We start from the raw sequence: 16,861 nt of genomic DNA on the forward strand, positions 1-16,861 counted from the left end.
TTCTTCTGCTTTTTTAATTCATTATTTTATTTATAATAATTTCAGAAAGAAATTGTTTGAATTCAGAAGACTTAAGTGTCAATTTAAAATGAAAAGTAAAGAACAGAAAATCTAGGGAGGTCCTAGAAATCTGTGCAAGATTGACTTAAATTTTTCTTCTAGGTCAAGGTATAGGTTGCTAACTCTGCTGAAGTGTGCGACCATTCATTTCTTGTTGCTGTCATCTTTGCTAGCCAAATTAAAGTTTTCCTGTGTCTATCTGTGTTCTGTTTATACTTTCTGCTGCAGAGCAGCTTCAACTACATACACTAAAATACCCCAGAAGTAGTCTTGTCAACTTTAAGTTTAAGTCATTTTAGAAAAACTGTTATTTTTATGGGTCAGGAGAGAGATGTTTCTTTTTTTCTGTACTCTGACCCTTAAGCATATACCGATGTTCACACAATTTTTTTCATCAACTAAAGGACTAGAAGGGCAACTTTTCCTAAATAAAAACCATGATTCAAATGCAATCAGTAAATGCCAGTGCAGGAGGCTGTTGGAGAAATGCATTTAGATAATAGTGTGTAATAAAGCCCTAAGTTGCATATACCTGTAGGACTTCCACGTTTTAGGAATAATAGAAGTAGGAAAACAGTGAGTAAGAACAAGTGAAGGCAAGAGACTCCCCTGCTATTCCCCATAATGCCAAAGTCTGACCTATCACTTCCAAGGTAAAACCTAATGCTTCTGCTGTAACAGAAGGGAAACTGAGTCCTCAAGGGGTTGATTGAACTATCCCAAAGTCACAGAAGCCATTCTCAGAGATAGGATTAAAAAACAAACATGCCTTGACTCTCATTGAGTCCTTTCACCGGGAAATAATCTGTTCAGGAGTGTCATCTGTTGAAGGGCTGTGTGTATGCACGCACACATACAGACTTATGGTGCTACAGAAGTAGACTGGCTTCTGTACTGCCTGTCCTTAGCTGATAAATACAGTGTGGAAGCCTCATCACATGTACACACCACACTTTGCTTTTACCCTTTGAAACCCACCCCTGTGTGTGAGTACATTTATGATGCACTGGTATATGGAGGATTTTCTCATTAGGTCTGCTATTCCCCAACCAACTGGCAATGCCAGGAATCCGTCCATGATCCTTAGGAGCAGTTGGCATGCTGCATTAGCCTCCTAGAGGGATGAGGCACGAAGCTTCCATGCAACACTTCACCGCTGGAACTCAGGCTGTTGAAAAGCTAAATGAATTTTGGCAATGCAACAATAAAATCCACACAGCAATAACAATTTTGTGATTCAAAAGAGCCTGCAAACAACCCTCAGTGTGGAGAGTGTATGTGAAGGACTAGGATAAACTGCTCTTTTATCTGCTAAGGAAAACATCATCTGCCTTAGCTTATTGATTGTTACCTAGGGAGTAATGGAACAATTATTCCTCTTCTGAAATGAACCTACTTGCTGCCTAGTACATAGTCACTTGAAAAGTAATCTGGTCTCAGGATGGGTGGCCTATTGTTTGCACAGGGAAGCAGTGTACCTGGTCACTGTGTCAGATTCAGCAGCAGGAGCAGATGTGGAGGTGTTACACACTTTGTCTCTATCTGAATAGAACAGGGCTGGTGCACTGGAGACTTCACCCAGCTCTAGTAGTTTACTGTAGCACTCAGATGCTTCTCTCTAAAGCTGCCATGGTAGCTGTAATCCTGTCCTCTGCAGCAAGCCTGTTGAGGAAGGGATTGATTGATTTAGCAAGAAAGGACCAGAAGTATTGAGCTTTAATTGCACATACTGGGTAGATGTGTGGAAAAAGAAGGAGCATGAGAATTGCCATGAATACAAGATGATAGTTTTCATAACTCCAAAGAATTTAGGCTCAAAACTTTACTGACAATCTGGCTCTGTGCCTGTGTAAATCATAGTGGTTCAGGAATGTGCTATGACAAAATTATTGGCTCTAGATGATGCCTGCAAAAATAATTTGCTTTTGTAAGAAACTCTCCTTCCTGACTAGGTCACATCCTCCTCATCCACACTGGTTAGGGCATGCAATCCAGCAGGCAGAGGTGGCATATGGGGCTGCTGAGACAAGCAATGCTGCACCACAAGTGGATCCCATTTAATGCTGAGCTGCTGGGAAATGTATGCTAAAGAAAAATGGAAAATTTTGCTCTTTATAAAATGGAATTTCCTTAGTGTTATTTCATCTCCTTTTCTGTTAGGTTCAACATGTGAAGTTTACTACAATGGTATACTGCGATTTTTCTCATTCTAATGATGGTAATTTCCTATTTTCTTCTTTCAGTGTTATGATCCGTGGAGATTTTAAGTATTTTTAATTGTCACTTTTGAAGTTCAAGTGCTGCATATATATTATCTGTGAGTTGATGTCTTTAATATTTGGTTTAAAGGAAAGATTGGGCCCCTTCACTAGCAGACAACCTGTACAAAAAGTTGTGAAATGCATGCATAAGGACCTCCCTAAACACAGTGATTTCTTGCATCAGAGTCCTCAGATCTCTTTCTGCCATGCACAAACTCTTTGCTACTGTCACATTTGCTATTCACATGCAGTTTCTGGCATCCCTAAGAGTTCACTACCTATTGTTCTGTTTTTCTATGCCCGTGAAATACTGTCTAAAAACCTAGTGATTACTTGAATATTCATAATTAGATTTAAAAACCTTCCTTGTAGAATTGTGAAAGCCCAAGTTAGAGGAATTGAGTATATGAACTGTTCCTGGGATATGATCTAATATCTGGTACATCAGCTGTGTTAGAGTACTCTCTGCCACTGGGAACATAAGAGTGGAAGGGACTTCCAAACTGGTTCATCAAAAGGGTTCCCCCTCCCACTACTGCATGCTCTCACCATATGCATCTTCTTTGTGTGCTTATCAGGCTGTTTGAAATTAATTCAGGTTGGGGTTGCCCCATCATACCCTTTTTCCTTGCAACCATGTCCTAATGACAGGAGGTTGTGGACTCTCCATCCCAGGAGCTGTTCAAGACCAGTCTGGATGGGGCTCTGAGTACCCTGCTCTAGGGGATGTTCCTGCCCATGTCAGGGGGGTTGGAACTGGGTGATCTTTAAGGTCCTGTCCAACCCAAACCAGTCTATGATTCTGTGATGTTCCAGAAACTCAGCTCTTGGATTCTGTTATGTTCCAGAAACTCACTTTGTTTCCCCATCTGTAAACTAAAGACTTTGCCTTGTCTCATAAATATCTCTAGGATGTATTGGACAAAAGTACTGCACAAAGGTTACAGCTGTGATGCTACATTAATGCTCTCACTATGTTTATATACTTACAATATTTTGCTCAGAAGAGCTAAAGTAGTAGACTAATATCACCAGTTCTAGCCCTTACCAAGAGATGACTTAAAACACACGCTTCAAAACAAGTATGTGGGTGTCGTCACTATCATCCATAGGATAATTTGCTTGGCATAGCAAGAGATTTGAACATTTGGGTTTTCCTTGTGTCTCTTACAACTCCAAAATTAGTTTGTCTTGATGTTTATTTTCATTTATTAAGAGTTTTGGCACATATTTTTGTGTGCATGTATATTCTGTAACACAACACACACAATGAAAGTCTCAAAGTGCAGAGCCCCAGTGACATAATGTTTCTTTAGGAAAGAACTGTGGTATGTGTGCTGTCTGTATCATTCAATTTGAGTATATTATGGCAAGCCTGAATATTTATGTGGTGCATGAGTGTTAAGTGATCTAAATATATTTTTTTTAAAAAGAGACACAAAGCATTCCAAAGCTCTGTAGAGCTTTGTTAACTTATAAGTCACACCTCAATCTTTTTTTGTTTTCAACTGTTTCTCATTACAGTGTCACAATTGCTTTACTTGAAAGAAATTATAGAAAATTCACACCCTGGGTTTCCTCAGTGCTAATAATTTTCTGTCTTATTTGAGGACTCCATGCAGCAAGACAACAAAGAGTTTTTGAGTCTGTTATTTGTTTTGGTTTTTTAATAGGAAAATAACTTGTGAATTCTATCACCTTTTCAAGCTCTAAATATTGGCTGGGGAATATGTGGCAGCAAAGTTATCTGATTCTACTTACAGTGTGATTGCCTAAGGCTGCAAAGTAGAGAAATCTGTATTAAAAAAGATTTAAAGCATGGTTTCCTACTATTTCCTACTATGGTTTCCTAGATTTTTAGGAAAGGATTGATCAATAAAGTCCTTTAGTATGCCCTTCCCAAAAATGTGTGTTACAGTTCTTACATTTACACCTGCTTTTCTGCATATAAAACTCAAACCTTATATTATACTACGTTAGTAATTATCAAAGCTGGCATGTTCTTGTTTAAGATAGATTTTTACTGTGGCTCTGCTGTATTTAATCTACTCCATAAAGAGTTTCTCTTTTTAAAGATAAGCACCTACAGTTTTTAATGGAATCTCTTTACTTCTTAGAAACTTGTTTGCACTAGTTATTCATTAAGCATTACAGTATAACTGTTTTGACTGAACACTTAGTAATAGCCTGATCTATATTGTCCATGTTTATTGGTTATCTCTTTCAGGTTTTGTTTTTGTGTGTTGGTCTGGCTTGTGTATGGTTTTTGGGGTTTTTTTCAATCATAGTCATCTCCAATTTTGTTAACTGTTCATTTCACTTTACAAGCAGATGGTTTTCCTGTGAGATCAATAGGGACAGGTTCATCTGGTTGAAGCTGGCTAGCTATAGCTCATTTGGAAGCCAAAGTGGTTAGCCTTCAGTTGACCAGATGTGGGTAGCAGGAGTTTTCCTCCTTAGGACCCTTCATATGTTTCAAGGGCTAGGAGCTGGGTCAGTGAGAATCTTTGCAGTGTGGACTTTGACCTTAGGGGTCTCACTGATGACCATGAGTGAAATACAGACTACAAGCAACTTGGAAACAGCTGCCATAGAGCACTGCCTTGGCTTGAATAGCCTCTGAGTATCTAAAATGGAGAAATTGATTTTTTTTTACTCTGAATGGTTTTGCCCCAAGTCCACATAGAGCCAGGATCTCAGTTCTTCTCCTATACCAGGACCGGTTTAAGAGCACAGAGATGCTGTTGCTTTCTAGGTCAGCCTTTATGGGAGTTTTATATGAATTATGGAATAGTTTTGTGAGGCCACAACTGTGATTACAGGTTTAATGATGCTTTAAACAAACAAAAATATAATGACTTTCATCAGTGTAAAACAGGAGCTTCCTGCAGGGAAACACCAATAAATGTGACTTCGCAACAGGGTTACAGACCTGGCTGGCAGCCAGCAGTCATCGGCACAACACCCAGACCCTGTATGTTAACTTAATTAGAGCCCAGTGCCAGCAGCAGCCAGACAGTTTGCTGTGAGGGACCACTGCCAGCGTGGCAGAGTCCCTGCATTTAAAACTTACCTACCTGACCCATGGCTTTAGGTAGTACGAGGCTGGGACCTTACAGCAAGTTTAGGCTCATGCTGTGACTCATAACAATCTCAAATTTGTCAGGGAGATTCAGCTGGATGTGACAGCCTTCGGATGGCACTGGGAGCACTCACCTCTCCTTTATAATCTCACTATAGATCCTTACATGAGTTGGAGTCTCTACAACAAATTATTATAATTTATGCTATTTGCAGTACTAATTCAGCTGCAAAAAGAGGAACCTTACATTGTATTTGGTGTTTTCTTTCTTCTTCTGAGACAGTTCTGAGTAGTTCCACTAATGATCCTTGTTAAGATGATGTTTATGTTTATATTCCTGGTGTAAGTTTAAAACTTGCTCTCAGGTGGTTGACTCATCTCTACACTGCCTGCAGAGCCATCAAACTTGCAGACACAGGCCATATTCCTTAATTGTTCTAGTAAAAGACAGAGTAACTAATGCCTGCTTCTGTCCCTCACAGGATTTACACCTGCAGCACCTTGGTATAATGTGTTCTGATGTTTCTTCTAGGGATTTGTGTCGTGTATGGAACGATACCGCAGAGCTGGGCAGGAGCTCTACGCTTCTCTGTACAAGGACCATGTACAGGTAAAGGACGGGAATATTGGGCAACAGCTTTCTGTTGTTGAAAGGTTTCTCTTGGACTACACTGAGAAACTGAGCATTTTAGAAAGGAGATGAATATTGTGCCTAAAGAATCACTGAGAGTTGATGTCAACACTCCTCTCCTGACATTACTGCTGAAGTGTGGTACAGCATCACTCAGCAATCAGACTCCCCACTTTATTTTCAGGACCCTTTTTTTTTCCTTTGTTTAAATGAATTATTCAACTCTTCCAATTGCAGAACTGTGACCTTTCTTTCTTTTTTTTTTTTTTCTTTAGTAGCCACTAAAACTTTTTAAATAGAACAGTAAAACATCACATGTAGGTTTGTGTTTCAGATTTGGCCATCAGGGACCAAAAAACTTTTTGCTTCTTTGAAATTCTTACCTCTTCTCTCCTTCATATTGATATATTAGTGCTCTCTAGCTGCTTGCACACAACACCTAAGTAGAAAGAATTAAATTTATTCCTTGCTAAGAGGGAGCAGAGTATGCTTACTACTGAATCATTCAGACTGTTTTCAGTGAACCCTGTTGTTACCACTTGTCACACATGTTTGCCAGAAAAAAAAATGGAGTGAATAAAAACCTCTGTGATGTGGCTCTCCTGGCTCACTGCTTTTCAGTTGGAAATTTTATGAAAGCAGCCATTTTCAGGTTCGTGACATGCTTTTATCTGTCACAGTATTGTCTAGTCAGACTATCACTATTTTATCACTAGCAACATCTCCTGCACACACAGTGGTCAGTTGGACTGGTGTTTGTAGGTCTGCAGCACTCCCTCTGCAGAGGTCCCATCTGGTGGGCTGGGTAGATCCCTCTGAATCACTGGGGCAGTGCCACTGGTGGTGGAGAGGAGGGAGGTGTCCAAAAGCCACCACAAAGTGTTTCTGCCCCACAGATGCAGCAGTGTGCCTACAGCAAAGCAGCCAAGGACTGGGTGATACTTGAGGAACAACTTTTCTACAGAAGGGGCCCATGGAGAGATGCTTCAGGATCATTAGAGCCACGATGGATTCTTGATTGTTACGAGGGGCCCTCACGAATGAGGAGGAGGATTCAGCAAGTCAACACCCAAGTGGCAACGATGCAAAGGAAGAGTGAGGTAGAAAGCTTTTGCAGGAGGTGCACAATGTCTGCAACAGTTGCTGGTGACTTTATAGAATTAAAGAAACATTAAGGTTGGAAAAAACTTTCAAAAGCAGAGTCCAACCTTTGACAAATATGTGTATCTCTTTCCTCTGGTTCTCATCACCTGACTTCTGAATATGCTGCTCCATGTATAGAGAACCCACTGAAAGGATCTGGTTTTGGGGTTAAGAAAGGCTGCAATGCGTTTAAGAGCAACAGAATGTCTTTTTTTCTCTTTTCTTGAATAAAATCTCCTCAGACAGGTAAAAGCTGGCCATACTTTTCTGCTAGTAGTATCTCAACAATATATAGTGCTTCCCAATGTATGCAGCAGAGTCCAGCTGGAAGGCTGCACTGTCCTGTTACTAGTGCTGCTAAAAGTGGGGAATGGCCAAAAGGGGAAATAAGAGTGGTTTAAGCTAAGACTGAACTGTGAATGTGGGGTATTTACTACTGTCTGTTTCTCAAACGTCAAAATGCCAAATCCCATCAATGAAAGGCTGAAGCACTTTAATATAAGGTTCCCATACCTGAGGCATTTTTTGTGCTGTTTGGATTCTGGCAGTTTTCTGCATACTGAATAGTATGATTTCTATTCTATAACTGGCCTCATGTGTGATCAACTTTGGAAAGATAATAGTTCTTTTCCTTAATTGTTTACATTTGTTCATTTAGGTTCCTTTCCAGTGATGATTATTTGTTCCTTTCCAATGAGTTTATTTGAATTTCCAAGGCATTTATTTGCAACATAGTTCTAAATCTGTGTTTTTCTCTGCCAACAAGGTTCTGAGTTATGTTTACCTATCTGCATGTGCACTCTAGTCACACCTAGTCTCTTTACAGGTTCTCCTAGGAAACAGAAGGGAAACAACTTCCCCTACTGAAGTGAATCCAGGTAACCTTTTAGGGCTACATTTCATCATCAAAACAGTAGACATAAACAGCCAAAAATAATTGGAATTAGGGTATGAATTTCTAGGTCACAATTTAATCCAGAAAAAAAGAAACCTTTCTGTTTGCGCTCAGGGTGAAAATGTCACTGTAACATCTGTAACAAAACTGGTGCAAATTTCATAGGTGATATATCAACTATCTTCAGAATTTTCTGCTCTCTTGTTGCTACCTGAAAGATCTAAAGCAAAAAAGCTATTCTGAAGTGTAAGCTTTGGGCACTTTTGGGCACCTGGAAAGCTCCTAATTGCTTAAACTTGGAAAAAGTGCTGTTGGAAATATGCAGTATTGTATACTTTTTACTGCCTAGCTAATAAATGAGTGGAGCTCATTGTTTTAGACGTCAAACAAGATGGAAGCACTACGTAGTTTCTGCATGAAGCCTTAATAAGAAGGCTGATTGTGCCTTTTCTATCTGCATGCATTGCATGAGTTTGCAAAATTTGGGACACAGCTTGGGCAAGATATAAGTGGGTTGTCTCTCTTTGGGTTTTCTTAAGATCCTGCTTAGTCTATGTCCCTAAAAGATTACCATTTAAAATTTTTCCTAATTTCCTAATCTTCTGTGAATATGGGGATTTTGTTTGAATTATGACTGACTGCATGTATCTGTCTTTGGCTCCCTAAAATAAGCATCCTTCTTCAGTAGTCACAGATTTTAATTCTCTTGCCTGTTTTTTGCAGATAAATAATGCTATTTCCCAAGGTAGAATAGACTGAGTGAAAGACTAAATTGCAAATGCTTTTGGTGTCATCCGGCTGCCAGTAAAACCACAATCTCTTTTATACTCATGTAGGAGAGCTGATGTTAAATGGAGCAGAGAGGGAGATGGATCAGAAGGGATTGGATTGTAACCAGCTAACATTCTTCCCAGCTCTACATGAGAGTTTCCATTCAGAAGACTTCTTGGAACTATGCGTGGAGAGACAAATTATATTGCAGGAGTTTTCAGAGAGTGAAAAGGTAGGAAAGATGAACTAGAAAAATACCATCACCAGATTTTCTTGATGCTTTGCCACTGGCTAAGGGGTCACACTTGTGCTCTGTAATAGGACTTTCTCAGAGTTCTTGATGCAGTTTTTTCTATAACAGAATTCACTTCTCTGCCTCTCCTCTTTTTGCCCCTTCCTCCCCATACCTCTCCCCAGCAGAAGGAGACAGGCATGAAAATGTGAGGCATGATTTCCATGCACTGATCTCATTTTGAGCCTTCAGGCTGTCTGTCTCTTCTCCATGTAACTCTGCAGGAAGCCATCAGAAATGCCAGGCGTGTTTTTTTCCAGCAGCAGTCGCTGCCTCGCCGAGCTGACAGAAGTATTAACAAAAGCAGCGGGGGGTGACATTAGCTGTCCTGTGCTCACTTAGTGCACAGAGGTCCTGCCTTGTCAGTGGCTGCCTCCTGAGCTGATGCACTTTAAGCAGGCAACTGGAGCCGTTTTATTTCCTGCATTGCTCAGAAAAGTCATTGAATGTGTGTGTGTGTGTTTGAGTGAATGTGTTCCCTTGTACATCTGAATGAACAGAGCAATCAAGAGATGCAGGGCTTTGGGCAATACCTTAGAAGGTAATTATTCAATTATTTTATGTCATGTTTGCTTCATTGATTAATGATTCTAGTAGCTTGTGAACTGGGTTTTGATCTGTTTTGACAGAAAATGAAAGTTTTTGTTTAATTTATGATAATGTCAAGCTGCTTGGTGTTTCAATGCAAGACTGAAGGTACAAGACTTGCAGGTACAGCACTGTCCTGGTGGATATTCTGCAGTACAACTCAGTCAGATCTTTGTTACTCATCAGCAATAATATGTCACATTCCCCAAATGAAAAAAAATTACTCGGCTCAAGGGCTCTTGTATTTCAAATAAGGCAGATTTATTTAATAATATAAATTTGAAGAAATAATATAAAAGTGAAGAAAGGGATTGTTATTATTGACTGGTTTTGATTGGACAGTACACAGTACTTGGGCTTAGAGTTTAAGGTTTGTGAAAGAGAGGTTATGTGCTCTTCCCCCTCAACAAAGTCTACTAACATGCCCTGGTTCTGCCTTAGGCAGAATAGCACAGTGGTTTTTTTGCCAGGCCATATTAGAAGTCCTAGGCCTCCTTCATGACCCACCTGCCTCCTATAACCACACACATGATCCCTGGGTTTGGTGAGGTGGATTTCTTACAAGTCTGGATTGCAACTTTGTGTCTGTGGAGCTGCTTTATGCAACTGCCTGATGTTTCAATATCCAGTTACCTTCCTTTTGGGAAGAAGCAATCTTTTTCCTATTTAATTACTTCCGGAAACCATGTGGTTTGCTAATGTGAGCAGAATTCCCCAGTATTCTCAGTGCAAGCATACATGTCTCTAACCACGTAATGGCAGGCACTCCAGTCCAGAGTTCTGTGGTTGGCACATCCCTGCAGAGACAGGCATTCCTGTGGGAGAGGTGGAGGAAAAATGCTACCTTCCTATTAGAAATCATATAAAGGGGAAAGATATTGAAGAGATCTTCATGAAAAATTACCCACAGAAATCTCCCAGGGCTGTTTTTTTCCCCTTAAACCCAGAATGAGGAAAATAACCTCCTGTGCCCACTAAGTGATTTCAAAATGAAGCGCCCCACTTGTTGGTAAAATAATGGCTTTTCAGTAAAGTATGTAAGTGTGGAAACAAGACTGTATTTAATTTACTTATGAATTTAATATTGATGTTATCCTAACATCAAAGACTAAAAGCTTGTGAAGCAGTGGGGGTCTGCTTCAGCTGACCTTAGCTATACCATGTGTAGTTTGGAATGGCAGGGAAGATTGTAGATTTGACTCCTGAAATAGTGACTTTAAGAACAGAGGCAAAGTGTGAAGTAGAACCATACTTACTCTACATATTATCATAGAGACTTTATATGATCTAGTAAAACTAATTCAATTTCTGGGTCAATTTTGCACGCCCCATAAAATAATACAGCTCAATAGTTCTTATGAAGATGGGTAGAGAAGTTTGGTAGATCACTGAGATCTTAAGAGAAAATCAGGTTTTGTGATACTTCTCATACTTATCAGTCTGTTCTCTTAGGAACACGGCATTACATTTCTGAACCAGGAAAGTTGTCCTGTTATGTAAATACCTCTCTAATCCCTTTGTATGTAGCTCTCGGCTCCTTGCAGCTTCAGATGGACTCAGCTTGCAAAATTCTACACTCATTTCTGGATTCTGTGCAGCACAGGATTGTGCTAATTCAGAAGAGGAGCTCAGCAGAGAGCAGGGTTTTTTTAGTATGTAAGGTAGTATTAGTGTTTTAAGATTTTGGGAGCAACATTTTTGAGGCTGGGCTAATGGATAGTTAGCTACTGCCCCTTTCCTAGGGGAGGTACTGGTTGAAAGTTCTGGTTGAAACTGGGCACAACACTGAGCTGACCTTGATCATCCCAGTTGACTGTACTAACTAGTGGACTTAGCTTTTGGAGCTGAGTATATATAGACTATTTTATAAGCAGAAAAAAATAAGGAACTCCATGCTTCTAAATGTAAGGGAAGTTCATTGCAATTAACTACTTCTTGATTTAAAATCAGAACTTTTAAATTTTCTGCAGGCCACACAATTTTATGATCTCTAAATTAGTTTGTTTACTTTCTGCACTATCTCTCAGCCAAAGAAAATGTTCCAGAATAAAGGCTTTCTTTTCTTTATCAGAACTTGTCAATTCCCAAGAACACTTTCTATCAACTGGTATATATGATAAACAAAATACTTTGTTGAAAAATTCCCCATGTTTTTAAATTTTAAGAAATTCCTCTATTGTAAGGGCCAAGTTAGTTTACTTTGGAGTAAAAACAAGAAATTGAGTGTTAGGATGTCAAGGGAAATTTTTTAAAATATTCTAGAATGTTTATCTAAATCCTTAAGACAATTAGATTGATAGATTCATATATTCTGATTGGGCTTCTGTCAGTCATGTAGTGATTTTGTGACTTTGGCCCCGTGAACCCACAAATCAATATAGCAGTTTTTTGGTACAAACTTGTGCTCTTCTGCATCACTGGCTCTGGCTCCCTGCTGCCTCTGTCTCCTGTGTTACCAGCTCCTGGCCTTACTGTGCTTGCCTCCATTCTAGGTGACGTTCAAGTGCTCCGTGGCAGTTGTGCAGGGTCATACAGCACTGGAAGGGGTGCTGCTCTTTGGCCAAGAGCACTTTTACATCTGTGAGTGCTTTGTGTTATCCCCTCTGGAGGAAGTCTACTGTACTCGTCACTGCCTGTCCAGGTGAGTCATTCTTTCCTTCCTTCCAGAGATCTGCCTGGTCACCTTCAGTATTGGCACATGGATACCTTAAATTTACACATTTTTGTCGGGAATTTAAGCAGAATAACAGCACAGCAAGAAGTTTGCCACCTTTTCCATTTGTTAAACACCTGTTTAACATAACTAACATGGGTGCTTGCGCACAGGCTTTGGAGGTGCCATTAGAACACCCATCTTCAACAGATGGTGGACAGCAACCTACATTGCTGGTTTTCAGTTATGTTATATTGTTGTTAAAGTTTCTTTCTGAGTAACTCACATCTTTTATTCATATGGAATAGTTAGGACAGGAGCCTTTAGCTTCATTATCTCATAAGTTTTTTGTTTGTTTCTCCAAGACAGAATCATAAATAATATTTGGCACACTGCTGTCATCTCTTGACTCATGATTTATTGAAAGTGATCAATATTGCAAACGAGTCTGTTAGACCAAGCTCTTTGTGCATACTGTGTGCTCATGTGCAAAGCCCAGTGGGACAGTGAGTAGCTCAGCATTTTTACTCTCTGTCTGCTCTGCATCCAAATCTTATGAAGTCTAATATCAATCAATCTGATCAGGTGACTCAAGGATCAATTGGACTGGGCCTGATAAAAGCTCAGGTTGTTTTTCTAAGGGATTTTCTGTGGGCTAGGCTGTTGATTGCAACTCTAATACATATATGCTACTAAAATAATAATAAATTAATTGCTTAATTATTAATTCCAAGTAATTGCTGTTTACAATAGCTGTGTGTCCATATGATGCTTACCCTCAGCTTGGGCTTTCAGGTTCTCCCAGCAAGTTCCTTCCCTTATTGATTCTCAGACTCCAATGTGTGCAAACATTGCTCTCTGCCTACTTGCATATACTAAAATAACTCCAAACCTCCCCTTAGCCTCCACAGGCTCTTTATTTGGGTAACTCGTAGAAAATCTGCCTTTAGTGTTTAGCTTTATTTATTTAGCTTTGTTTTCAGTTTATGTATGTCCCAGTTGATCTTGATATCTCTTGGTATTATTATTTTTCTTTAGGGGAGGACTTAAATGTTCAAGAGAGCTCCCCAGGGGTTTTTTTTATTTCACTTTTTTTTAAATTTTTCTACTCCAGAATCAGTGATCCATTTATTTTCAACTTATGTCATAAAGACCACGCTGTGGGAGACCAGATGTGTTCCCGTTATTCGTATCATGACATCAAAGAGATTCATCTGATGCGCTTTCTCCTGCAGGTAGGAATTAACATGCTCAGTCATTTGAGGGAAAACTGCAACAGCAGTAATGACATGTGATTGAAAAACACTTGCTCAGTTGTCACTAAGACTGCTGGTATTTTTTCATTTGAGTATCAAAATGCTTTTTGTCCCATCATTGCTTCATTAGCCTTTGCTAAACTCCTTCAAACTAAACAAACTCCTTTCTATACACACCACAATGCTTGAACACCCTGACTGGTGTGGTTGCTTATTAATTATCAGGTTAACAGTGTTGTTCACTCAAAGTTTTTGAAAATTAGACTTGAAGTTAATGTTTTAATTTTTATGGAAGCTACCAGTAAGCAGCTGACTTCCAGTAATATTCAGCTCCCAAAGACTTCAGTAATCCCTGCATCAGTGTACTATGGGTTACCTACACACTTATCCCAGGCTTCTTGGAATGACTTTCAAGTTGTGCATGTGGTTCAATAAAAGGACATAAGCCAAAGAAGAAGATTCTGTGCCTGTAGCTATAATACCCAAGAGCTACTCATCACCAGGGGCTTTGGGACCCTTTTGGTTTTCTTTTGTTTAGGTGAATCTGTGAGAATAACAGAATAATTTTAACTAGAGCTTTTTGCAACACCAGAGTCTGTACTTGCTTCAGAGGGTTTTAGTACAGTCTGAGGAGGAATTCACATATTTGACCAAAATATGAAGTTCTGAAGCAACTGTAACTAGTTACTTATTATTTTGAATCCATTTTTGGAAAGTTGAGATTCAGCAGTGAATTATAAATTAATTTAGAAAATTCAGAAGCTGGAGAAAATAGGGCTGACAACTGTCTTATATCATGTGGTATGATACTCGTCCAAGAATCAGCCCTGTTTTATTTTATATATAATTATGTATGCAAACTGGGCAATTTGGTAGGTGACACTTCAGGATTCAGTATATTGCAGTGGTTAGGCCACTCACCAAGCATGTACAGGAATGGTAAATCATGTTCTGAGTGACTGTATGAAGCTTACCAAGATCACTGGTGATCAGCCTGAGCAGAACTGTCACCTCTTCTGTTTGGGGATAGTATCAAAGTTGCCAGCAGATGACTTCCAGCTACTCATATATTCATATTTGTGTATGCATGGATTTTTTTAACCATGCAAAACAGAAATTTTTAGTGTGTCCCAAAGTGAAAAGTGGAGATGAGTAGAAACAGTCTTTGAATGGGACTAGGGCAAAGGCTGAGCTTGTTGGTTTGAGTGGTTTTGTGTTTTGGGATTTTTTTTACTGTTGTTCCATGGTCTTTTTGTTACTGTTCCAGGGTTGTTTTGTTCGGTTAATGAAAACTGAAAACTCAGGTATCTGTATCAGGCTTGTGCTGGGACTCTATGCCAAAAACTTCTTTGAAAAAACATTGTGGAATAACAGGAAAGCTGATTCCTTGTGCTTTCCCTGCTGGACAGGTAGATCTGCTGTTTAGGCAGTGACTGTTCCTCTGCTGGTCTCCTCTTGTCCATGCACATAGTCCAGCCCAGAGCAAAGCACTGGCCCAGTTCTGTAATGGCAACACTTGAACAGACCTGGTTTGGAAAGCTGAGCTCCAGAGCAAATGCTGCAAGCTGTTTATTGTCATAGCTGCTCTTATATTACCTTTCTGCTTTATATTTTATTTGTGAATCATGTATGGGCCACCTGCCATCAGAGCGTTTCTCTAGGTTTGTATTGCACCTGCCACATTTGGACTGAAACTCATGTCTGGGTTCCCAGACACTACATGTTATTTATAGTTTTACTTGAATGACTTGGGGGGGAAAAGGACCTCTCACTAAGTAAATAAGAGGATTATATTCAAATGCCCAGCAAAACAAAGTATAGAGACATTTTGGGGATGGGGACAAGGGAGTGAAGTTTTCTTTCAACTTCACTTCATCAAAGTTTTGGCACAAAATATCATAAACTCTCCTTTCTCCTTTGGAGCTTATAGTCAGGAGAAACTATTTGGCAGTTCTGTTCAGCCCTGTCTTAATTTAGCAAGCAGTATGGTTGCTTTCTAAATGAAACTCTTATTTAGAATCCCCTCTTTGTATTTTCCTTATCACCTGGTTAGAACTTAATTCTTCTATTGACTTATTAATCACACTGAGATTTCAAGACAAAAATAATTCTTCTATTGACTTATTAATCACACTGAGATTTCAAGACAAAAATGTTTCAGAAGGAAAAGATGAGTGATGGAACCAGTATCTGGAGTTTGGTTTTGCTTCAAAGAAGTGTTTGAACTGCTAGTCAACTTGTAAGACCATCCCAACACTTGAAGAAATTTGGACATATTTTGCTTTAGTTCTGCACATTTGTCAAAAAAGTCAAGGTCTTTTTTTTAAAGCTCTGAAGAATTGGACAGGCCATGATGGACCCTTTGCAGCGCTAGGCTTTGCTCTGCAGCTCCTCATACTAAATTATTTACCTTTCCAGGAGATCGCCTTGGAAATATTCTTCAAAAATGGTTACTCCACATTTCTTGTCTTCCATGACAGTGACCGAAATAAGATATTTAAAAGGTAATGACTAGCTCACAGTAACATGGGATGTTCCTGGTGATGCTTGGTATACTACTCTTTTTTAACCTGGTGTCAGGTGTCTGTGTTGTGCTGCTGCAGGATCTTTGTTTCCATTTTTCCCTTGAGTTTTAATGAGTTACACTTTAGCTGTGAAATTTTCCTTTTGCTGGCCTGTGGACTCTTTGGAGCACTACATAGCCATTGACTTATCAAAGGATGTAATGTTCAGGACTTTTCTAGCAGCCAGTGGTGTTGTGTGTCCCTTCATCCTAGGAAATTTTAACTGTAGCTGTTTTCCTTCCTCCCACTGAGATGAGAACCACCTCCACCTCACCTCACAGTACTGGATGAAAGAAGGTTTCTTCCTGCTTTCTTTCAACTCTCATAGTATCACTAGATTCTTTAGGAATAACATATTTTTGTCTCTCTGACTTCATCTTTGTAGACTTAATTTTTAACAATGGCATTTTTTTAAAAAAATCTCCTTATGTGCTTGTCTTGTTAAATGGAACTTGAATGTAAGACTATGAAGTGATTAATTTGCACTTTGTTTTCTTGCATGTTATTGCCTACTGCAGTTCTGGCCATTAGATCAGGATTGCATTCACTGGCCTCTACACAGGAAAATCCACTTCAGTACTGGTGCTTCCTGTACTAAATTCTGCAGCCCAAACTGAGCATTGGTACTGTTAATTTCTAAAGAAGCATAGGAATTCCTTCTGCTC

At 39.5% G+C, this 16,861-nt stretch overlaps 1 protein-coding gene across 28 annotated transcripts in view; it reads left to right on the forward strand.

Annotated features, from left to right (window-relative positions):
- WDFY4 (WDFY family member 4) overlaps positions 1–16,861 on the forward strand; it is a 129,414-nt gene that overhangs the window by 70,558 nt on the left and 41,995 nt on the right. For 26 of the 28 annotated variants that reach the window (XM_064430730.1, XM_064430732.1, XM_064430713.1 and 23 more), the window contains 7 exons: positions 5,936–6,013; positions 6,931–7,134; positions 8,004–8,055; positions 8,909–9,075; positions 12,216–12,364; positions 13,491–13,611; positions 16,051–16,136. In XM_064430730.1, coding sequence (XP_064286800.1) covers positions 5,936–6,013; positions 6,931–7,134; positions 8,004–8,055; positions 8,909–9,075; positions 12,216–12,364; positions 13,491–13,611; positions 16,051–16,136 — 857 coding nt within the window. Of the gene's footprint in view, positions 1–2,303; positions 2,434–5,935; positions 6,014–6,930; positions 7,135–8,003; positions 8,056–8,908; positions 9,076–12,215; positions 12,365–12,745; positions 12,871–13,490; positions 13,612–16,050; positions 16,137–16,861 lie in introns of those variants that run through there. The other 2 variants (XM_064430733.1, XM_064430735.1) reach the window with 2 other exon arrangements.

The sequence above is a fragment of the Passer domesticus genome, chromosome 8, assembly GCF_036417665.1.
Source record: "Passer domesticus isolate bPasDom1 chromosome 8, bPasDom1.hap1, whole genome shotgun sequence".
Taxonomy (NCBI): domain Eukaryota; kingdom Metazoa; phylum Chordata; class Aves; order Passeriformes; family Passeridae; genus Passer; species Passer domesticus.